This window comes from Podarcis erhardii (genome assembly GCF_964252035.2).
Source record: "Podarcis erhardii genome assembly, chromosome: 15".
NCBI lineage: Eukaryota > Metazoa > Chordata > Lepidosauria > Squamata > Lacertidae > Podarcis > Podarcis erhardii.
The window spans coordinates 8,143,085-8,166,988 of NC_138505.1; the positions used below are offsets into that span (position 1 = coordinate 8,143,085).

Here is a 23,904-nt window from a genome sequence, read left to right on the forward strand (position 1 = left end):
TTTTATTTAATTTTTTAGCTCGAAAAGCCCAGCGCGTCCCTTTGGATCAATAGAACATAGCCAGCTGCGGATTATAGGGGCAGAAAAAAAAGTTTAAAGTTTTTAATGTATGTGTAACAACAGCAGCTTGGATTCTTCATGCGCAGAAATGGAAGGAGGAAGTCGCCACTAAAGAAGGACGGATAAGCAAGATAATGGGCTATGCGGAATTAGCAAAATCAACAGCAAAATTAAGAGACTCCATTGATGAGTGTTTTGTGGAAGAATGGATGCTTTCCCCCACCAGACTGCTAAGATACTACAGCACGATGAATTTGCGAGAAGGGTTTGAACTACGAGCAACAGAAGCCACTAGATTATAGAATGGCGGTTATGATTTAATAGTCTTTTACAGGGTTCAGCAGCAGAGGGAAAACAACAGCTCCATGGAAAGCGGGGTGGGAAGTCAACAAAAATAAAAGAAAAAATGCAGTTGTGTATTGGATCGTTTAAAACGTTGAAATTTAATAAAATACAATGGGGGGGGAAGGAATATATATAAAGAACATAGCCAGCTGCCTTATATTGAGTCAGACCCATGGTCTATCTAGTTCAGTATTGCCTGCACTGGCCGCCAGCAGCTCTCTGGGGTTTCAGGCAAAGAGTCTGTCTCTCAGGCAAAGAGTCTTATCACCCACCTATAACTGTTTTCCTACTTAAGTAAGATTCTAGTCCTCATGGTGTTGGATAAAAAGACTGCTTTCAAGAGCAACGTAGGGAGCTGCCTTCCAGAAGTCAGATCTAAGCAAATACAGTGGTACCTCGGCTTCAGGTTACATGCGCTTCAAGTTACAGACTTCGCTAACCCAGAATTAGTGCTTCAGTTTAAGAACTTTGCTTCAGGATGAGAACAGAAATCGTGCTCCGGCGGCGCGGCAGCAGCAGGAGGCCCCATTAGCTAAAGTGGTGTTTCAGGTTAAGAACAGTTTCAGGTTAAGTACAGACCTCTGGAACGAATTAAGTCCTTAACCCAAGGTACCAATGTATACACTGGCAGGCAAGTGAGTCTTTGCAGTTTCAAGTGCCGAAGTTGGGGGCTGATCCCAGGACCTTCGGCAGGTATCTAGGGCCTCTGGCGCTGAGCCACACAAACCGACTGGACATATCTAAATATAAATGCATCTCTAAGCAGCTTGCACGACCCCTTTCTCTGCCCTCTTCTTACAACCAAAGGATACTTTTTTTAGAAAGCAACAGGTTACCATCGAGCATAGCGGTGACGTCCCTGAGCTATGAGCCAGAAAACTTCCTGGTTCAAATATGACTTTGGCTGCAACTTCACTCATGCAGCCCCGTTCAGCTCCCCCCCCCCCCTTGCTGCAAAATGGGGAGGAAACGGGGCAGCGTTGGCCTACCTTCCAGGGTCGTTGTAAAGGAGTGCAGAGCATGTATACACAAAACATTCCACGGGGCTGCAGCAAAGTGGATTTTATGGCCTCTCCCCCAACCCCACGGCAGGGATAAATAAGAACAAGGACCTGCCTTTCAGAGTTCTTGCACAACAACAACAACAACAACAACAATTTATTATTTCTACCCTGCCCATCTGGCTGGGTTTTGTCAGCCATTACCGAAAACAGACATGAACCACGGTATAAGTGCGGTTTAAGTGTATTATTTGGGTGAGAGTATGTGTGTGTTTTGCAGTGAAATACCTCAATCTCTCCCACTTCAACTCACGGGCTGCAATGCTCTTCCTCCCATGTGAAGATAAACTTGTTAACACGCACGGTTTGCTGTTTTTCGGCATGTACGAACTTACAAAAACACCTTGTCCTTGGACCGGCAACTGAGCTAAACACACAGTGAGCCGTGAGCTGTTCCCTCACCCTGGACCCAAAATACTCTCACCTATTTATTCCACTGCTCGATACTCCCATGCAGAAACGCACACACACACACTCCCAATGCGGAAAAGCACACAGAGGTCACAGCAAAGCCGGCCCTCCACTCTGCAGGCTATGTGATCCTGGATCTGTGTGTCCAGCTGCGGAAAAGCGAGGCTTCATTAAGAGCAGCGAGCTCAGATCCCCCCCAAAAACGAGAACAGAAACATCAACAAATGACGGCGGAGCTGGAAATATCCGCAGGTTCGCCGGACAAAAAGCGTGTGCACCATGCAGGTTTAACTTACGGAACTCACCGCTACAATATTTCTGTGCGTAACTAGGCACATTGTGGGAGGAGATCTAATTGCAGAGATCAGGCAGGGTCACCTCAAAGAGAACCTCGAAGCGGCCTACCTCTGATTATACCAGGGTTTTTTCCGAGGGGGGAGTGTGTGGAGGTGCCCCCCAACTGTGAGCCTCTTGGACGCAACGGGGTTCTTGCCCGAACGGCAGCTAATCGGCAAACATTCCCTGCAAACACTTAGATGCGCAGATCCACAGAGGGCAGGCCCCACCTCCATCCATCACCCTGCATAGCTAAGTGTGGACTCCAGATAAAGCCTCCATTTACAGGGGCAGTCTACCTCCGAATACCAGAGAGGCTCAGGCGGCAGAGGAGGCTGTTGGCCGAAAGAGGAGCGTGGCCCCAAAGCCAGATTTGGTTAGGGAAAAGAACGACCCCACAAATACCATAGCAGATGCATCCTATAGGAGGATGTCAGCGTTCTTGAAATGGAATCCTACCAGCACGCTTAACATGCACACATTTAAGAGGCAGGGAGAAGCTGTTTTCTTCCGAGAAAAATCCTTCCTTGCTTACCTACCGCAGCGGGACAGCAGGAAACCCCCGTGGGAGACTGAATTAATTACTCTGCTTGGGGACAGAGGAAAATGCTTTATACCGAGCAAGGCTGCTGGGGAAGGGATGTGGTTCAGAGGCAAAGCTTCCCCCTTCCATGCCGAAGGTTCCAGGTTCAATCCCCGCTGTCGCCAAGCCGAGCTGGGAGAGATTCCCTGCCTGAGAGTTGCTGCCAGCCAGTGTAGAGATTACAGAGAGCTAGGTGCCGCAGCAATACGAACCCAGTAAAAGGCTCCTTTAAGAACATAAGGATCAGGGCAAAGGGGCCCATCAAGTCCAGCGTCCTGTTCCCACAGCCGCCACCCAAATGCCCATAGGAAGCTTGCAGGCAGAATTCGAACACAAGAGCCGTCTCCCCAATGCGGCTTCCAGCCACTGGCTTTCAGAAGCGTAATTGCTTCTAACCAGAGTATAGCCATCGTGGCTAGTAGCCCTTCTGCTTCGTGGATTTGCCCAAACCTCTTTGATGCCCATCGCTGTCTCCTGCAGAAAGGAGTTCCACAGTTTAACGACTCTATTTTACCTGCCCTGAATCTTCCAGCAGAATCTGATTCCCGGAGGCGATGTGGGAATTGAACCCAGGACCGTCTGTATGCAAGGGGAAAGGCCCTGCCACTGAGCTACGCAGGTCTCCCCTCGCTGACCCTCAGCTATTCCACCACCTGACACGACGCCAGCCCAGGCTTATGAAAAAAGAGTGAGCACGTCTGCTTCAAAATAAAGAAAAAACCGCAGAGGAAGTTCAGTTCCACCCCCACCCAGCTAGCCAAGGATTGGGGAAAGGATCTGTGCAGTGGATTCAGCCAAAATAAGCCGGTGCATGGGAGGAGCAGAGTAGTGTAGTGGTTAGAGCAGGGGCCCTCCAGAGGTTGCTAGATCCCCAACACCCGTAAGCCCTGACTTGAGTCTAGCAACATCTGGAGACGCAGGTTCTCCACCTCAGGGAGGAGCAGGATTCAATCCCTCACTTGACCTTGGTGACCCTGAGCATACCTCACAGGGCTGTTGTGCAAGGATAATGTGGAGTATGGGTTTTGCAAGCGACCCCAAGCTCCTTGAAGGTGGCTGGGATTTTATGAAATGTACAAAGGGAGGACAAGGGGGACGCTAAATTGTTTAACTTGGAGGTGGTGGGGGTTGAAGGTAGGAAATCTAGCAGGGAGAAGAAGGGTTTAAAATTGGCTCACTTGAAGTTGGCTCAGTTCTGCCAACGCTGTCCCTGAAGTGTTTGCCTCAGGGTGAGAATTCTTGCCCAGGAAGGGAGAAAGGGAGATTGAATAGGGAAATCTGGGGTGGGAAATCAGTGGGGCTGAGGTGGGCAAGGAGCTTTGTTTTGTTGATGGGGATCTGTAGTGGCAAAAAATGATTTACTTGAGGGGGGGGAGTTGCTAAAGTAGGGAGGAGATCATGGCAAACCCATTTCTAAACAGGAATGTGCCCCCTAAGGAGCTGGGCTCCCAGCAGCTGTGAACGTTCTCAGTCTCTGCACATGCCCAGAGGCACTCATTTTGGGTACTTCCGAGGCTCCAGGAAAAGGCTCTGCAGTCCATCTCTCAACCAAGGGAGCAGAGTGTCCCCGACACAGAGGCACCCAGAGCTTCACCCAAATCCTTACAAGATTTTGGGCTCCCCTCAGAACAGACCGAAAAGAGGGCATGCGGAGATTTATTCAGTTACTACATTCCCACCTGCCCAAGGAAGGCGCTCGAGGCAGCGCATGGCGTTCTGCCCCCTCCCCATTCTGCCCTGACAACAACCCCGAAAGGTAGGCCAGGCTGAGACCGAGCAACTGGCCCACCCGGCGGGCTTTGTGGCGGAGCGGGGATTCGAACCCAGGCCCCACGCTCTAACCACTCCACCGTACTGTCAAGGAACCTCTCTGCCTTCTGAAGTGGATTCAATGCGCCAGGTGAGTCCTACAGGTACGAAAACCAAATCTCAGATGAGGAACAAGGATATAACCAAGCGACTCTACTTACTCCGGGCTTTTCGCTTGATGTCGCGAATCAGCGCGGTGTAGTTCGCCCCCAGGAAAGGAATGTCTTCCATCGTCATGTTCATCAAGGCTGGCAGCCTGAGGTACAGACCCTCCACAGCGAAGAAACAGGGCCGGTCGTCATTTTTGTTGTCCCAGTAGAGGAGCATGGCATGGCGCGTCCAGTTGAAGTGTTGGTTCAGGTAGGCCGCAAACTCGCCCAACTTGCCGTGGCTCGGCCCGGTGCGGGTGGTCAAGGCGTACTCGCTGGCCTTGTTGGCAAAGCCCACGGCCTCGGCCCCGGCGGTCACCAGCGGCAGCCCCCAGTGCCGGGTGAAGCGGGCCACGGGGGCCGCGGTGTAGACGCAACCGGGTCCCACAAACAGGTCCGGGTTGGCGCTCATCTGAAGGTCCACGGCCGACATGGGTGCCAGGATGTCCGAGCAGACGCCGTGGTCGTCCTCGCTGGTGCCGAAGACCAGCTGGACGGTGTAGCCGGGCAGCAGGTCCGGCCGAGCGTTGACCTTGCGGACGGCGAGCCGTATGGCGGGCGCCACCCGTGGCCAGGCCCAGGGATACGTGGTGTTGCGCTCCGGAAGCACCACGGCGATGGTCAAGTTGGCTGCGCCGGCCGGGCCCAGCTGGCAGAGGGCCACTAGGATCCACCACACGAACGCCGGGCCGTGGGGCGACGCCACTTTCAGCGGGGTCCCCGGGCAGAGCCACGGCCCGCAGAGGGCCACCCCGCGGCTGCCACGACGCCAGGCCTTCATTCCCTGGCCTCGCCCCGGGTGCCACCCCGATGCCCCCAGCTTCCTCACCCCTTCAAAACCCAACCGGCGCCCAAAACCCTGCAGAAGGTGGCACGGGGTGCTGTGCTAAAGCGTGCCAATCTCAAGCGTGCCCGGTTATGCCCACCGTGCCAGCTCCCCGCATTTTGGCGCTTGACCCTTTCCCTTCCGCCTCTCTGCAAACTCTTCTCCTCTCCAGTGGTGCAAAAAAACCCAAAACACAACCCACCCCACAGCTGTCCTCTGCCAATCCCTGCTCCCTAAGAAGTTGTGCTGAGTTTCGCTGAGCTCATCTGCCTGGCGTTGGGGGTCCCGCCCCAAGTTCGCGTCCGCCTCTGCCCGTGCTGCCTGCTGCCTGCCGCCTTCCTTGCTGTAACTCAGCCTGGAGTGAAGAGAGAAAAAGGAGCAGAGGTTTATCTAACTGCAGGGTCCAGAGTTGCTTCTTTCCTTCTTCTTCGCTTCATTCAATGACAGGGCGGCTGCGATCATCATCAGCACCACCGACAAGGCGCCTTAACTCCTTCCTGCCCGCGACTCACCCCCCTCTCCTTCCCATTAAAAGCAGGAACATGGGATTTTTCCAAACAAAGATCGCCCAGCAAAGGACCCACAACGACGGGTTGTGGGATTTCAAGTCCGGACATCGCAGTGGCAACTGCCAATATTTATATGCCGCTTAATATGTAGAGTCCCCGAGCGGTTTAATCTAAAGTGGGGGAATTAAAGGAAGGGAGACGTACCTGTGAGTCGGGAATGCAAAGAAATACGTCAGTAGCAGCTCAGCTAAATATCAAGGAACAATAAAGCAGCCTGAGAGAGGAGAGACGAGATTTTTTAATCCTTCCCCCTTGTTATTATTAGCCGTCCTCTTTTAAATTAATTGCCATAATTTTTAGATTGTTTTAGTTAGTTTTTTTAATGTCACTATATCCTGAAATGTTTTCATCTGCTTGCCCCTTAGGGTTTCTCTTTTTAATTGCACGTTTTGTTTATTCGTTTCGTAAAAAGTTATATACCACTCGGCAGTGGGGAAAACTTCCGAGTGGTTTGCAAAAGGAATAAAACAGTAAAATTATTGGGGATTAAAACAACTATTAAAAAACACACACGCACACAAAAAAAATGTGAGTCTAGGTTTGCCACCCTGGGCTCCATGGGTAAGAAGGTGCGGACCTAAATTCAATAATGAATAGAGTAATAACAAGAGTTACTGTTGTAATTATTAATAATAATAATTCTTCTAGTAGCAGTATTTTAACTTAGGACGAATCAAAGAACACTGTTGATGTATTATAATTGTTATTAGCATTCCAAATGAGAGCCAGGCACTGTGTAATTTTGAGGAAGAAAAATCTTGCCATTAGCATCAAGCAATTTGCAGATTTATTTTACCAAGTCGAATCTCATATCTACAGGTTTTCATCCTGCTCTTCTGCCAAGTAGCTCAAGGCTGCCTGTATGATTTCTCTCCCCCATTCTTTTTTCTTTGGGCTTCACAAGAACCCCGGCGAGGGTTCGAGCCCCACGCTGGGCAAAAGATCCCTGCAGTGCACGGGGTTGGACTAGATGACCCTCGGGGTGTCTTCTGATTCTATGATTCTTCACAACAATCCTGTGAAGTAGGTTAGGAGAGAGAGAGAGAGACTGGCCAAAAGTCACACCCAGAGTGCTTCATGGTGGAGTTCAGGATTTGAACCCTAGCCTCTCCCGGGTCCTAGTCTAAGCACTACACCCCCACAGCCTCTCTATGTAGAACACGACATTTCTCTCCCCCCCCCCTTTTATATATAATTTTTATTAGTTTTTTAACATATCATTTTCAACAATAATTAAACATACTTTTATACGTATCTTATACAATTTTTTGACTTCCATCAATCACATCTGAAAATTTTCCAGTCTATTAATTTGCATTTCTTACTCTCACTATTACATTTAAATCTCATAACTAATGTCTCTATTTTGCAATATTTCATATATTTCTCCTTACAAAACTTCTTGGAGTCCTACTAGCGTAATTTGTTGATTACAGCTGCTCTTCAAATAGTTCGTATATTTCTTCCAATCTTCTGTAAATCTCTGGTCCCGTAGGTTTGGAATCCTTCCTGTCATTTTATCCAATTCTGCGTAAAACACGACAAAGGTGATGGTCACACCCATTGACCCACCTACGAGGTGCGGCCCCTGGAAAGCTGCCTAGGAGGGGTTTTGGCCCTCAGGCTGGAAAAAGTTTCCCACTCCAGGACTGGGTGAAAAGCTGACTCTCAACTTCAGAGGGCTGCGCTGCTAGGCACTGTTATCTGGGGAAGTTAAGTTGTGGCAAACTGACTTTACCTCTGAGTAAACATGGCAAAGAATGTCTCCAAGCCGAACACGCTGATCAGGGAGATAAGTCACAAACCGAGTGCCCTCCTTGACCTTCCACTTTTGCAGCGCACCCTGGAGGCATCCGGGGAATTTTAGCGTTGGAAGGGCGCACGCCAGGCGTCATCTCATCCTTAAACTACAGTTCCCAAGGTTTTTTGGAGGAAGCTGTGGGCATGACCTTTTTCTTCTTTGGCGATCCCTCGTAGCCGACTAAGGTTGTCTTCTGTAAACACGGTTTTAACAATGAGTACGAAGACTTGTTGCTTTTGAATTCTGGTGCTGGAGGAGACTCTTGAGAGTCCCATGGACTGCAAGAAGATCAAACCTCTCCAATCTGAAGGAAATCAGCCCTGAGTGCTCACTGGAAGGACAGATCCTGAAGCTAAGACTCCAATACTTTGGCCGCCTCATGAGAAGAGAAGACTCCCTGGAAAAGACCCTGATGCTGGGAAAGATGGAGGGCACAAGGAGAAGGGGACAACAGAGGACGAGATGGTTGGACAGTGTTCTCAAAGCTACCAGCATGAGTTTGACCACTGCGGGAGGCAGTGGAAGACAGGAGTGCCTAGCGTGCTCTGGTCCAGGGGGTCACGAAGAGTCGGACACGACTAAATGACTAAACAACAACAACAAACATAAGGGACTGTGGAGGCCAGGCATAGGCAAACTCAGCCCTCCAGATGTTTCGGGACTACAACTCCCATCATCCCTAGCTAACAGGACCAGTGGTCAGGGGTGATGGGAATTGTAGTCCCAAAACATCTGGCGGACCGAGTTTGCCTATGCCTGGTGGAGGCCAATTCTGGATCCACACGTCCTTCCACGGTGGGGACACTGGTTTCCGGACAGGAGTTGATCACGGTGTGGATTTGCCCAGCGTGCCTTCCTCCTAGTACATTTCTCCTTTGTGTCCTGAGTTCGAGTTTCTTCACAGCCCACGACACCTTTGGCAAAGACTGTTCTCCAACTGGAGCGCTCGCAGGCCAGTGTTTCCCAGTTGTCTGTGTTTATACTACATTTTTTAAAGATTTGACTTGAGAGAGTCTTTAAACCTCTTTTGTTGACCACCAGCATTACGCTTTCCATTTTTAAGTTCGGAATAGAGTAGTTGCTTTGGAAGACGATAATCAGGCATGACCAACACCTCGATAAAAACTACCTTGAAGTCTGGGCTACTTCATACTTTTCTGTAAAGTTTTTTTTAAATAAAAAAAACCATTTTATAATGAAAATACTGACCCATAAGGAGCGGAGGGGTCCGAAAGGTCTTAGGGAGTCCATTCAGAGTGCCTTGCTCTCTGCATGCCTCAAAAGTAGGGGCCTAACATTATGCTCAACAGGTGAGCACCGAGTGCGAATTTCGCCATCTGAAGGACAACACTGCCATCTGTAGGACTGAAGAATCCTTTCTTCCTTGCCGGCTCCAGCAAGTACCAGTTCAAGCCGAAAAGAACACACAATGAGAGTTGTAGAATATAACAACCTTTGATTGATAAAGGTTGATAGATTGAATATAACAACCAATTGAAAGGGATTTGAAAACTGAGCAATGGGGGGAAATGTTAATATATGAAATAGAGGAATATATTGGATGAAAGGTGTGATGTAATCTAGGAATATGTATCGGTGAAAATTGTGATATTACACCGTAGGTAAAAGGGATGGCTATGAAAACAGCACAGAAGGGAAGATGGGAGGTCAAATTATAAGACGAATGCATAAACAATTTGAAGTTTGAAATTAATTGGTCAGTTTAATAAAAATCTTAATACTTAGAAAAGAGAGTTGTAGAATTGTAGAGTTGGGACGGGACTTGTTCCAGCCCATGTTCATGGCAGGAATCTTGCAATGGGACTGTATGCCAGAGACTGTAGGTCAACAGGTAGAGATCTACTTTGCATGTAGGCACCAGGTTTAATGGCTGACATCTCCAGGAAGGGCTGGGAAAAACCCCAGGAGATCAGGAGATCGAGACTGACCAATGGTCCGAATCAGTATAAGGCAGCTTTCCATGTTCCTGATATATGGGTAAAAATTGTAGGAGAGAAGGACCTTACTGAAATCAAGATACGCTACAGAACACTTATCATAAAAAGAAAGAATATTTGTCTGTTTTTGATAAACCCATGCTGGGTCTTAGTAATCACACTGCTGCAAAATAATGTGCTGCGTTGGCTTCAATAGATTTTTTAAAAATTAATTTAAATATTTTCATTAAAATAATCCAACTCGCACTAATTTTAAAAATACCGGGCTAGCAGAGGATGGTTTCGATCCATCGACCTCTGGGTTATGGGCCCAGCACGCTTCCGCTGCGCCACTCTGCTGCTTGCGAACAAAATGCTTCATTGATGCTCTATAAGTGCCGCACAATGTTCTGCGCATGCGCGCTAAGCACTATTGTCTCCCTCTTTCGGCGTCCTTCTCTCCCTCTAGCGGTCTCCAAAGAGCTCCGCTGCCCAGAAGCCGCACATGCGCCTTCCTCACCTCCCCTTGCGCGGTCCCTCCTCCTCTCCCGCTCCCACTAAGCCCTGCCCTATTGGTCACACTTCCTGCTGCCAACTTTGCCATTGGCTCGCCGCTCGCGGGGCGTGCGCGAGTCTTCCGAATGACAGACGGTCCAAAGGAACCAATGAGATGACGGAAGCTGAGACGCGGGCGGGAAGCCACTGTGGGGCACGAGGACGGGATTGGCTGAAGGAGGGGAGCCGCGGCGGCAGCCAATAACGGCGGCTGCTACTGCCTAAGGGGACCAATAGCGGTGCAGCTTGTTGCGAGGTGCGCAGAGCGGCGGGCGCAAGTGTCGGCCGGGCGGCTTTTCTTTCATATTTCCTCGGCCCCCTCCCCCCACATTCGCCGCACCGTTTCTTTCTCTTTTTTTAACGCCTGAGGAGCAGCGACGGTTATTGCTCGTCGGAATCATGAGGCGAGTAAAGGGAGGGGGGGGGAGAAATGGGGGAGGGGCTGGCACGTGGCGGGGGAGGGGAATTGGGGGCAGGGAGAAGGGAATGGAAGGACTGGGGGTCATGGCGGGCGCTCACTTTTTGTGAGGAGGGCGCTTGTTGGGGGCGAACTGTGCTCAAAAAGCAGGACAGGGAAACCCCCGAACCTCCAGGGACGGAAGGAGTCTGCTTTTCTACCAGAATATGGGATGGCGCGCGCGCGAGATAGACTGCTGCTGCACTTGGAAGCTCCACCTCCGGCTGTCGTCTGCCTGCCCTGTCCCCCTGCCAAGTGCCATATAACGGGGAGGGAGAGGGTGGCTAAAGATGGAATTCCCGTTGCCCCTCTTAAGGACACAGGGAAGATGGGTGGTACATGACCCCAGTCAAGCTTGCAAAGATATATCATTTGCCCAATAATAAATGCTGGAAATGTAATGAATGTGAAGGAACCTTCTACCACCTTTGGTGGACCTGCCCAAAGATTAAGGCCTACTGGGAAATGATCTATAATGAAATTAAGAAAATCCTTAAGTGGACATTTGTAAAGAAACCGGAGGCTTTTCTCTTGGGCATGGTCAGCCAATTGGTACCAAAGAAAGATAGGACATTTTTTATGTATGCAACTACAGCAGCAAGAATTCTTTCGGCAAAGTATTGGAAGACGCAAGAATTACCTACTCTGGAAGAATGGCAGACAAAGGTGACTGAATTTATGGGACTGGCAGAGATGACCGGCAGAATCCGTGATCAGAGGAGAGAGACAGTGGAAGAGGACTGGGAAAAATTTAAAATATATCTTAAGAACTGTTGTAAAATCTCAGACTGATAAAATGTCAAGGGATAAGAAACAGAGAATTACAGCTGTAAATGTTTAAGTTAAGAAAATCTGAGGGAAGTTAAATATAAAAATGGAATGAAGGATTGCTAAAAAATTGGAAACAAGGGTGCAGTGAAGGGGAGGTATGGGGAAGTCATGTGTTGTTTGTGTATTTTTTTTGTGTGTGTGTGTGTGTGTTTTTTTGTTTGTGAAAATTAATAAAAATTATTTTTTTAAAAAAATTAAGGACACATGGAAGATGGAGCGAGATTGTTTTCTCCTGCTCTGGAGGGCAGGACTCGAGATTCCAACAGGGGTCGGACTAGATGGCCCTTGGTGCCCCCTTCCTACTCCCACAGTACAGTGGTACCTCGGGTTACATACGCTTCAGGTTACAGACTCCACTAACCCAGAAATAGTGCTTCAGGTTAAGAACTTTGCTTCAGGATGAGAACAGAAATGGTGCTCCGGCAGCAGGAGGCCCCATTAGCTAAAGTGGTGCTTCAGGTTAAGAACAGTTTCAGGTTAAGAACGGACCTCCGGAACGAATTAAGTACTTCACCCGAGGTACCACTGTACTATCGTTCCATGAACAGAAGAAGAGCCGGGCTGCTGGATCAGGTCCCAATGCCCCATCTTAGTCCAGCATCCTGGTCCCACAGCTGCCCCAAAGGGAAGCACACAAGCTAGATCCCCACAACACAAATAGCTGCCTCTCCCTTTCTGGCCACTGGCATTCAGAGGCATCCTGGCTAGTAGCCATGGGTACGTCCCTTCCCCCATGAATTTGCCAAATCCACTTTGATAGCCATCCAAGTTGGTGGACACCACTGTCCTCCTATGGGAGAGAGATACAACAGCCAAAGGGTGGACTCCCAGGTACAGAAGGAGTCTACTTCTCTGAAAGGGTCAGATAATGGGTGGGGAGAAACAGGATAGCCAAAGGATGAACCTCCATGTACAGAAGTAATCTACCCTCTCTACATCAGATAACAGAGAGGGGTGAGGTAGCTGAAGGTGAGGCTTCCAGGGGCAGATGCAGTCTACCTCTCTGCAGTCAGCAGATAATGGGGAGATAGACTTCACAACAAGAGCGGGTTGGGCTTGGGGCTTCATGGGCCTTGGGTGTTATTGAGCTTCGAAAGAAATATGTGACTTCACTGGATAGTTACAGGTAGGTAGCTGTGCTGGTCTGCCGTAATTGAAATAAAACAAAATAAAATAAATAAATAAATTCCTTCCAGTAGCACCTTAGAGACCAACTAAGTTAGTTATTGGTTAGTTATTGGTAGTTATAGCAATAACTAACTTAGTTGGTCTCTAAATAAAATAAAAAAATCCTGCCAGTAGAACCTTAGAGACCAACTAAGTTAGTTATTGGTATAACTAACCAATTGTTGGTCTCTAAAGTGCTATTGGAAGGATTTATTTTATTTTATTCACTGGATAGCAGAAGGAAGTGAACTTAGGATAGCCGTTGGTCTCCCAACCTGGTATTGTCAACCCCACACGTGAGGACCCCGTGGCCTGGCAGATGTTGCTAGACTCCAATTCTCATCAGCTCCAGCCAACATGGACAATAGTCATGAATGATGGGCTTCCAGATGGAGAGCACCAATTGCCCGATGCTTAATGTAAATGGGGGGAAGGATGTAAGGAAACAAACCTCTGGGAACAGCTGATAGCAGATTGTGGCTCTTGCTTGTACTTATGACTTTCCCCCCCTCTCCTTCCCCCATGATTTCTTTCAGGGGTGACAGAGGCCGTGGTCGTGGCGGACGCTTTGGTTCTCGGGGTGGTCCTGGCAGTGGGTAAGTCCCACACAAAGTTAGGCGTCTATCCATTTCTAGCAGCACAAACACAGGAAACTGCCTTATACTGTGCAAGGCCATTGGTCCATCTACCTGCTCAGTATTGTCTCCAGTAACTGGCAGCAGCTGTCCAGGGTTTCAGGCAGGGTTCTCTCCAGGGAATACTGAAGGAAGCCCACTGGTCTGTTCAGCAAAGTTTTACCTGCAATGACTAGAAGCAGGCAGGCGTTCAGACAGGAGACATTTCCATCCAGACAAGGCCAAAATGGAACAACTGAAACAGTGTGTCTCGGTAGACAGAACACACTATGGTTTAGATGGCCAAGTTTTCTAGGCAGGAAGCCTCATTGGTTCTGCTGCTGTGGCTTCCTCCCAAGCATAGGTGTGCCTACTTGGGAGTAACTCACTGAATATACTGGGGCTGAATAATCACACATAGGCTTTTGGTGTCGGCTTCACATCCTTCTTTCTTATAACATCCCTTAAGTAAAGTCACGATAAGCTAAAGAACATGATCAAACCTGTGACATAGGTCTTGAATGTACTGTAAACTCTGGCAAGAGCAAAATCAAAGCTCACCTTCCTATGTTAACTGTGTTTCAGGTTCCGACCCTTCGTGCCTCACATCCCTTTTGACTTCTATGTGGTAAGTAGGCCTGACGGGTGCTTTTGAATGTGGCTGGCAGTCCTAAGTTTGAGAAGTTTGTCTTGGGAAATTAAAAATCAACCCAGCAAGCTGTGGGATTGGAGAACTTGGAAGCTTTCTGGATACAGCCACGAAACGGTGCGCCTGCATTCTCAAAATATGCTAGGAAAAAAGTGTGCAGGGTTGGCATCAATTTTTGTAATGCCTTGGAGCAGGAATCAGACTTTTAGACCCACACATAAGTACACATAAAGAGATGGGTGAGATCAAATTGGAGGCCCTACCTTGCCTTAAAAAACAAAAACTGTCCTGTTTGTTCAATACCTGCCTGTTGTTGGTGGCTGTGTCATGTGTACAGATTGCTGTTTGGTGGTGCTGAGTGGTGAAACCACATATATGAACACTGCTTAAATGGGACCACTGAGGATGAACATAGTGCACTGTGTGTGTGTGTGTGTGAAAGTCTTCATAAAGGTGTCCTCCTTCCTTCAGTGCGAAATGGCTTTCCCCCGTGTGAAACCAGCCCCAGATGAGACTGCCTTCAGCGAAGCCTTGCTAAAGAGAAACCAGGACCTTGCTCCCACTTCTGCTGAACAGGTGTGTTCTGCATGATTGCTGCGCTCTCCCCGGTAGAATTAAGAGGTTTCTGTCAAGGAGGTGGGATAGGAACCCTGGATAAAATTATTCAGTTGCTTTTCCTACATAGGGGTGGTCGGACCTCTGTTTCCTCTAGGAGTTAAAATAAAACAATAATAAATTAAAAGGCAGTAATGCTCTTTGAGCTAAAAATTGAAAGCAGTAATCGTCATTAAACCTCACATTGCCTACAATTTCTTAGAGGCCTTTCACCACCCGTTCTCGAAAAGACTTAAATTATTCCCGAAATAATAGTTACTAAATCTCCTAGTTAGGATACATTGCAGTCCTTCCTTGATATACGAACATAGTCTTGTCTTTTTTACTTTAGACATTGTAACATGAAGGGCAAAGGATACAGTTAACTGCTATTGTGTAATTTTTGGTTTTGATTGGATGTTTTATTTATTAGTATGTTAAATTTTGCACAGCTGCGTTGAACTGCCATTTGCACATTAAAATACGGTAAATAAATCAGGTAATAAACAAATAGCTAAATACTACTCTATTTCCCCCTTCTGTACTAGGCTTCTATCCTCTCTCTGGTGACCAAGATCAACAATGTGATTGACAACTTGATTGTGGCTCCAGGAACATTTGAAGTGGTGAGTCAGTCTTCACCGAGAAGACATTGGGAGAATACTCATGTTTAGCAAGGGAGTATGTGTTTTCATCTGAAGGGTTGTGGTTTGCTGTGAGATTTCTCTCAGTAGACACAATTGCCAAACTGGGATTGAAACAGAATCTCCGCTGAGCCAACCTCCAGGCAGGATCGCATCAGTCCCTCTAGCCTAGATTTCAGAGTGTCACAGGCAACAGCTTTTTCAAAGTTTACATTTGAATTTCTGAGCAAGTGCTGTGGGCACCATCCTCTCCATTCATCTCTCTTCCCACTCCCCGGATCAGCCACCCCAAAAGTGACAGTCTCTGAGCCTGTAAAAAACATAAGAGCTGAAAGAGGAAGTGGGAAAGAGTGTCACTTTTCCAACTTCCTTTTTTAGCTCTATGTTCTTTTCAAGAGAGAAGGGCAGTGAGCTTGGAGGCTTTGTGGGCCAACTTGGGAAGATCTGAACAGCATATTTATGTGTACATCTCTCTCTTTCTCGCTGTACCAGCAAATCGAAGAGGTTCGCCAAGTGGGATCCTACAAGAAAGGAACCATGATGACCGGCCACAATGTGGCAGATCTAGTTGTGATCCTGAAAATCTTGCCTACATGTAAGTTTTTCTATTCGCAAAGGGAAGGGGAAATGGCAGACTGGGATGGGGAGTGTGTTCTAATGGAGCCTTCTGCAATGAATTTTGACTTCTGCTTCCATCCACAGTGGAAGCTGTTGCCGCCTTAGGAAACAAAGTTGTGGAAAGCCTGAGGACGCAGGATCCTGCTGAAGGTGAGCAGCACGTTTTGTCTGCCATTGCCCTTTCTATGCATCAGCACACTTAGTGCTGCATTCCAAGCAAAATAACCCCAGGGGAAAAGATATATGCTAGTGGCACAGCCAGGGAACAAACACTCAGGAAAACACCTGTCTTTTGCCTCAAATGCAATTTGCTGGATGTGGGATGGGAAGACTGTGGCATTCCAGATACTGTTTGACTGCAAGTCCCATCATCTCTTATAACTGCTGGGAGTTGGAGTCCAGCAACATCTGAAGGACCACTGATTTGGGCAAGATTCACTACTGGGGTCCAGAGTACTATCTGTCCCACAGTACAGAGAGAAATCTCACCAAGCATTGAGATCTGTAGCTACTCCTCAGTCACTTCTTGGCTCATTTCATCCCTGATTTTTTCTCCCCTTAGTATTGACCATGCTCACCAATGAGACCGGCTTCGAAATCAGTTCTGCAGATGCAACAGTGAAGATTCTTATAACCACTGTGCCCCCCAACCTCCGCAAACTGGATCCCGAGCTGCACCGTAAGGAAATCCAGGCAGTTTGTTTTCTCTGCAGTGGAGGGGCAGGGGGAAGGGCAGGATGGATGGAGGTTGACCTTGCATAAATAGGTTGTGCTTTTGGTAAAGGTAAAGGGACCCCTGACCATTAGGTCCAGTCGTGACCGGCTCTGGGGTTGCAGCGCTCATCTCGCTTTATTGGCCGAGGGAGCCGGCGTACAGCTTCCGGGTCATGTGGCCAGCATGACTAAGCCGCTTCTGGAGAACCAGAGCAGCGCACAGAAACGCCGTTTACCTTCCCTCCGGAGCGGTACCTATTTATCTACTTGCACTTTGACGTGCTTTCGAACTGCTAGGTTGGCAGGAGCAGGGACTGAGCAGCGGGACAGAGCAACCTTCTGATTGGCAAGTCCTAGGCTCCACAGCGCCACCTGCGTCCCTTATGTGCTTTTGGTAGAAGAGTAGAAAAGAGCAACCTGCCCAGAGGGCCTTGTGTGCTGTTTTAATTGGGTTGAGGTGTGTGTGCCCAGCATAGAAGGCAGGAGTGTTTCCTTGGTGAACACAGTTTCCCTAATGCCGCCACTTCTGTCGTCTTCTCTCCACTCACCAGTGGATATCAAAGTGCTTCAGAGTGCTCTGGCAGCTATCCGACATGCTCGCTGGTTTGAGGAAAACGCGTCTCAGTCCACGTAAGTCTCTCTCCCTTTGTGCCTGGGGAGCCACCTTTGCTCCTCCTGCAGAGGTGGCCCTCCAAGCCTTCTAGCCTTGCTTTTGCACCCCCAAAAAAACCTAACTGCAGTGTGTCCTTGAGCTCTGATAATGTCGCTTGCTGTCTGCATGTAGGACAAAGAGGTGTGTGCAAGAAACTAACCTATGGCATAACGGTTATATTTACATTTGTTCCTATGCCCAATTTTGCCTCTGCCCCCCACCCACCAGAAGGGAACGCTGCCTTCAGGCTCAAAAAGGTTCTCCTGCCCTTGTGGAAGGACATAGGGGAGGAAGCTCCCCAATCTGTAAAATTTAAGGCAGACTAGGGTCAACCTTAGCTGTTACACTGGGAAACATCAAGGCTTTGATGCATCTCTGAGTTTGGACTTGCTCCAGCTGCTTGCTTCTGGTGCTCTTGGTCCAGGTCCTAACCCCTGGCAGAACTCCCATATCTTGGGGACGTATGTCTATTCACAATGAGCCTCCTTCTGATTCTCCGGACTCTGGCATGGGGGCAGTTGAGGCACAAGGATGAGGTGTTCTTTGTGTAGATTTGCTCGCTTCTAGTGCTGCTTGTGCAAGATTCATGCCTTTGCAGTTGGATCTCTTAAGCTGGCATAAGAGCAGAGTAGCCTTGCTGGATCAGACCAAAATGTCAGTTTAGTCCAGCATCCTGTTTTGTAGAGTGGCTCACCAGATGTCTCTGGGAAGCCCACAAGTAGTATATGAAGACAGAAGCCGCACTTACACACAGAATTTGCCCCCTGGCAGATGTCATTCAGAGGTAAATGCCTCTAAATAGAGAGATTTCATGTAGCTTTTGTGGCTAATCCACCAATGGACACCCTCCTCTTTAGTAGTACAGTGGTGCCTCGCAAGACGAAATTAATTCGTTCCGCAAGTTTTTTCTTCTTGCGAGTTTTTCGTCTTGCGAAGCACGGTTTCCCATAGGAATGCATTGAAAATCAATCAATGCGTTCCTATGGAAACCGCCTTCAGACCAGGTCCGGGGACAGCCTTCTGAAGGCTGGCGGTGGGAAGAAAAGCCCTTCTCCCCACCTCCCGCCCCACAAGCTCCGGGGACAGGAGGGCTTCGCTGCCGACCGCCAGCATTTTAAAAGCCCCCGGGACAGCGGAGGTCTTCTGAAGGCAGGCGGTGGGCGAAAGTCTTTGCTCCCCCCCCACCTGCCTTCAAAAGCTGTCTGGGATAGTGGAGAAACGCGCTGCGCTTCTCCGCTATCCCGGGAAGTCAGGCGAGGGGGAGCAAAGACTTTTGCCCCCCGCCGGCCTTCAGAAGAGGTCCAGGAAGGCAGGCGGTGGGCGAACGTCTTTGCTCCCGACAGGCAGCATTTTAAAAGCGGTCCGGGATAGCGCGCTTCCCTGCTATCTCGGACGGCTTTTGAAGGCAGGCGGGGGGGAGCAAAGACTTTCGCCCACCGCCTGCCTTCAGAAGACCTCCACTGTCCCGGGGGCTTTTAAAATGCTGGCGGTCGGCAGCGAAACCTTTAAAAGAGGTCCCCGGAGATTTCCCTATGGGCTTTCTTCTTGCGAAGCAAGCCCATAGGGAAATTCGTCTTGCGGAACGACTCAAAAACGGAAAACTCTTTCGTCTTGCGAGTTTTTCGTCTTGCGAGTTTTTCGTCTTGCGAGGCGTTCGTCTTGCGAGGCACCACTGTATAGAGTCCAGTATTCTAGAGAAAACCATCACCACCATTTGTTTTAGAAAATTTATAAACAGCTTGATCCAAACGCACCCCACCCCCCAGCATGGTTCAAATAAATAAAACATGGCTACAGCCCACAAGCTAATTCAAAACAAATACACAAAAAACCTATCATTTTAAAACAAAGATAGTATCAACAACATAATAGATAGATACATAGATAGATACATATTCTGGGGATGACATTGTTACCTTCTTTCAGAGTGAAAGTCTTGATCCGTCTGCTGAAGGACCTCAGAATGCGGTTCCCAGGCTTTGAACCCCTCACACCCTGGATTCTTGACCTGCTGGTATGTGGAGAGATCAAGGGCAGGTGCTTGGCTTCCACTGTGGGCTGATTCTCTAATGGTGGCTGCTTCATGTTATGCTTTCTTGATCAAAACATTCAAGGATCCTGTTTTTGCAGTTGGGAGAAGCTTGGCAGCAATCTGCATCCCTTTTTCCTGTGTGACAACACTTTGAAGTTGTAGATCAGAACTAGGACTGATCTTTTTTAAAAAAAATCATGAATTTAAAACAGTTAAGGTAGGCAGAGACGATGAAGAAACAGGAAATGAATGTTTCTTCTTTGACCTTTGGGTCAAAGACAGTTTCCTGAATAATTTAATCCATAATGTAGTGCATACTTAGAAGGGTTGTTTTTCATTTGCAGGTAATTACGTAAGATTGAGGTGCTCCTTAACTTTTTTCCCATGTGAATATAAATATTCTGCAGGGAAGGAAATGGTGACAACATATTTACTATATATATTGGAAAGTTGTGTGCTGTGCATTTGGGCACCTCTTTAGGCAGTGGAACCAATTTGCTGCATGTTGTCTCCTGACATCAATGAGCAGCTTTTCACTTATCTTTGGATCCAGTTGGATGCTATTTTGAATCAAGTTGGTAGACTGAACCGTGCCAAACCACTGATTTCAAAACTCGACTGGCTTTTGTTTGTTTTCTAAAATTCCTGAGCAGCTCCAGGTATGAGGCTGCCAGTGCTTAATGATATAAAAAGTTGAACCGTCTTCTCAGTAAGCCCAACTGAATTTAGTTGGAATCCTTTCCCAAGTCAACACAGACAGAATTATATTGCCAGTTACTGGGTAAGCAGGACGGAGAAAACAAAGCTCTACTATTTGCTCTTCTCTTTGGTTCTAGGGACACTATGCTGTGATGAACAACCCCACACGGCAGCCCTTGGCTCTCAATGTTGCCTACAGGTATAGTCAAAACACTTTTAAAATTCAGGGGGCAAGAAGAGAATTCGTGTCTTCCAAATGCTACATGGCAGGGGTATTATTATTTCTAATCTTGCTGCTGCTTCGCAGGCGCTGCCTTCAGATCTTGGCCGCTGGGCTCTTCCTTCCTGGCTCTGTCGGCATCACTGACCCCTGCGAGAGCGGGAACTTCAGAGTCCACACAGTTATGACCCTGGAGCAGCAGGTAACCCATCCCCCTCCTTCAACTGAGATACTGTATAGTGCAAGGATTTAGGTTGAGGGGGACATCTGTACAAGAATGTACAAGAGGGGTTGAGGACCTGTGGCTCTCCAAGTGTCGTTGGAACCGCAACTCAACATCGTCCCTGACCATTGGCCATGCTGGCTGGGGCTGATGGGAGTTGGGAGCCCATCAACAACTGCAGGGCCACGTGATCCACACACACATGCACCAGTTACATCTGCATGCACATTGATAGGTGATCCTTGATTGGTTGGGATATGTGTCTGGGAAAGGGGGTGGGGATCCTGTGGCCCTCCAAATGCTGCCGGACTCCCAGCTCACATTATCCCTAGCCACTGGCCCTTCTGGGGCTTATGGGAGCTCAACACCACATGGAGGACCATCGCTGGTATAGTGGCTATAAACATGAGCTGAAAACCCTTGCCTCTGCCACAGACTTAGTATACATGGCTTTAGCCAAACCTCTACTCTTCATAACATTGGCCTGCCTGCCAGGGCTGTTTCAAAGTAAACTCTGTGAAAGATGTGTTAACTATTCAAATACAGTGGTACCTCGGGTTACATACGCTTCAGGTTACAGACTCCGCTAACCCAGAAATAGTACCTCGGGTTAAGAACTTTGCTTCAGGATGAGAACAGAAATGGTGCTCCGGTGGCGCAGCGGCGGCAGCAGCAGGAGGCCCCATTAGCTAAAGTGGTGTTTCAGGTTAAGAACAGTTTCATGTTAAGAACGATTCTCCAGAACGAATTAAGTACTTAACCCGAGGTACCACTGTACTCTTTGGGGCAAGATAAGCACCACGCCTCCAGCTTCTCTGCAGATTTTGGCTTCCTACAAAAAATTCTAATCCTCATGGCTGAAATGCTTGCATAGGATTGTCAGAGTTGGACCCATAGGTTTCACACCTCCTTTGAGATGCTTTGCAGATTGCAGATGTATGAAGTTCAACTACTGTGTGTCCCGCACTGTTTGAAGAGGCCGGCGTGTGTGCCCTTGCTGTTGCTCAAAGAGAAATATGATGTGCAGGTGGATTTGCAGCCCAGAGAGGTCCTGAAAGTGCAGGGAGGGGACGATGTGTGACTGGTCTCTCTATTTCCATCTAGGACATGGTCTGCTACACAGCCCAAACCCTGGTCCGCATTCTCTCTCATGGCGGATACCGGAAGATCCTCGGGCAAGAAGGAGATGCCAACTGTAAGTAGGAGCTCTTGGAAGGAGCTGTGGCTCAATGGCTGGAGCATATGTCCAGGATCTCCTTGTTGGGCTGGGACACACTCCAGACGGAAACCTTGGAGAATGTCGAGTCAGAGTAGACGGTATAGAGCTAGATGGACCCAAGAGTCTCACCGGGTACAAGGCAGGTTCCTATCTTGGAAAGACAGATGGAAAGTGGGGCTCTCTCAAACAGTTTTGCTGGGACAGGTCTGCTCCATCAGGCCTCCTCTCCTTCAGCTGTCACCTGGGAGCAGGTGTTTCATCAGACTGCCTCCATGGGAGATAGGAAGAAGGGCTCACTCACTCCTCTCTTCCATCAGGTGGCTCCTACCCCTGAACTGGGCCACCCAGCCATTATAAAAACAACTGTTTAAGAAGCAGTGCCCAAGTTTTTTGGGCCCCCCTTCCCTTTGTGTGCGTCGTTCCTTTAAATTGCAAGCATACAGGCAGGGTCTGTCTTGTTTTAACTGATTGTACATAAGCCAATCTGGGAACCTTTTTGGCCAAAAGTCAGGGTGCAGATATTCTAAATAAATAAAAACAATGAATGGGGGCACTGGCACACATTATCACTCAGTTATTGTAACCAAGGAAGTAACTAGTCTTTACCTCTAGGCAAGTGAGCAGCAGCAGCCTCAGGTGTTAAAATATTATTGGCTCCAAATCTTGTTGTAGAGGAATCGGATGGTCTTCATATAGAAATAAGGCCACACTTTGTTCTACTACATTGCAGCCTTTGGCTATAGTTGAGGTGAGAGATGTTTAGAAATAGGCAGCGAAAATTCAACAGGAGAGTTATCTTACGGGAGATGTGCTATGGCCGACAGATGGCTTGTCAGCAGCATCAAACAGCAATCCTAATCACATTTATCCTGAGTGTAAGCCCCATTGAACTTGGTGTGACTTAAATTCAGAATAAGACGAGTATAGGATTGCATGCTGGCCCTCGGCTGCTCGTTCCTCGGTGCACTTAGACCAGGTATTTGGAACCCATGGCCTTGCGGGTGAACTACAACCCCCCTCATTCCTGGTCAACAGCTGGGAGTTGTAGTTTAGCAACATCTGGAGGGCCGAAGGTTCCTGCTCTAGTGCAGTTTTGGTTGTACAGGCTTAACTACCTGACTCACCACCACCCTGGAACGTCCCTTGTTTCGCAGACCTGGCTACCGAGATGTCTACCTGGGAAGGTGTGATCGTGACCCCGTCGGAGAAAGCATACGAGAAGCCACCTGAGAAGAAGGAAGGGGAAGAGGAGGAAGAGAACCAGGAAGAGACTGCTACCGGAGAAGAGGAAGAGAGCATGGAAACCCAAGAGTGACCTGCCAGGTGTGATGTGGCGGATTCAAGGGGGCAGCCGCCTCGGGTTTCTCTCACCCCCGACAGTAACACAGCTCTCCCAGCACACCTGATTGATAGCTGGTTATGTCAGGAGCTCCCTCCTCCACTCCAGCCACCTTTATTCCCTCTTCCTGGCTTCCCTTCCACTGAGCCTGTTGTCTATTCTGGATATGTTTACCCTGGTGGTGAAAGCTGCAGATGGCACTCTGTCCCACACCCTCTTGGAGCTGTGTGCTTTCCAAGGCCAAGGTTAAATTTCCTAGGTCATACTTTTTACCCAGGACCCCTTGAAAGTTGCTGTGCCTGCTTGTTTTATTTGACTGGTGGGGGGTGGGGTGGATTAGCGATTAGTGACTCCTGGATAATTATGGTGTGGAATACCTGTGTTGCTTAGAATGCTGATTTAGAAGCAAAGAACAGGAGAAATGGCCTGAGCTGGTTTCAAGAGCTGTTTTGCTTCTGTCTTTCAGTGACCTCTCCCCTTGCCTCTACTACTGGTGGATGAACAGCTGAAGAAGGCCAAACCTGACTCCCTTTTCTGTGTGTTATTCTAATTGTCTTGTTTTTTAAAATTCTTGCTATTAAAATTGTGTTTTCCTTTTAAAAGCTGTTAGTTGGTTCGTCTGTTTGGGTGCTGGATCTACCAATTGGTTACATCAACTGATAAGAACCGGGATCTGTTACAAAAGTCACCTCCAGATCTGTTACAAAAGTCACCTTTTTTTGATGAAAAGGTTAGCAACTCTTGCAAACTCTTAGCTATCTCTCAGCAGGACCTCCTTTATTTAGATCAA

General features: G+C 48.3%; 2 protein-coding genes across 2 annotated transcripts in view; one reads left to right on the forward strand and one right to left on the reverse strand.

The window, feature by feature from the left end:
* Positions 1–6,054, reverse strand: part of NPR1 (natriuretic peptide receptor 1) — a 66,367-nt gene extending 60,313 nt beyond the window's left edge. Inside the window, exon 1 of the mRNA XM_081840890.1 lies at positions 4,767–6,054. Coding sequence (XP_081697016.1) covers positions 4,767–5,535 — 769 coding nt within the window. The 5' untranslated portion in view covers positions 5,536–6,054. The remainder of the gene's footprint in view (positions 1–4,766) is intronic.
* A 4,629-nt stretch (positions 6,055–10,683) lies between these two features.
* Positions 10,684–23,716, forward strand: ILF2 (interleukin enhancer binding factor 2). Its single transcript, XM_081841399.1, has 15 exons — positions 10,684–10,846; positions 13,434–13,493; positions 14,097–14,139; positions 14,632–14,736; positions 15,303–15,380; positions 15,891–15,993; positions 16,101–16,166; positions 16,579–16,695; positions 17,282–17,360; positions 19,309–19,396; positions 20,251–20,312; positions 20,421–20,535; positions 21,661–21,751; positions 22,930–23,098; positions 23,581–23,716. The coding sequence occupies exons 1-14, from the start codon at positions 10,842–10,844 to the stop codon at positions 23,088–23,090; spliced, it is 1,173 nt and encodes a 390-aa protein (XP_081697525.1). The 5' UTR covers positions 10,684–10,841; the 3' UTR covers positions 23,091–23,098; positions 23,581–23,716.
* Positions 23,717–23,904: the final 188 nt, after the last annotated feature.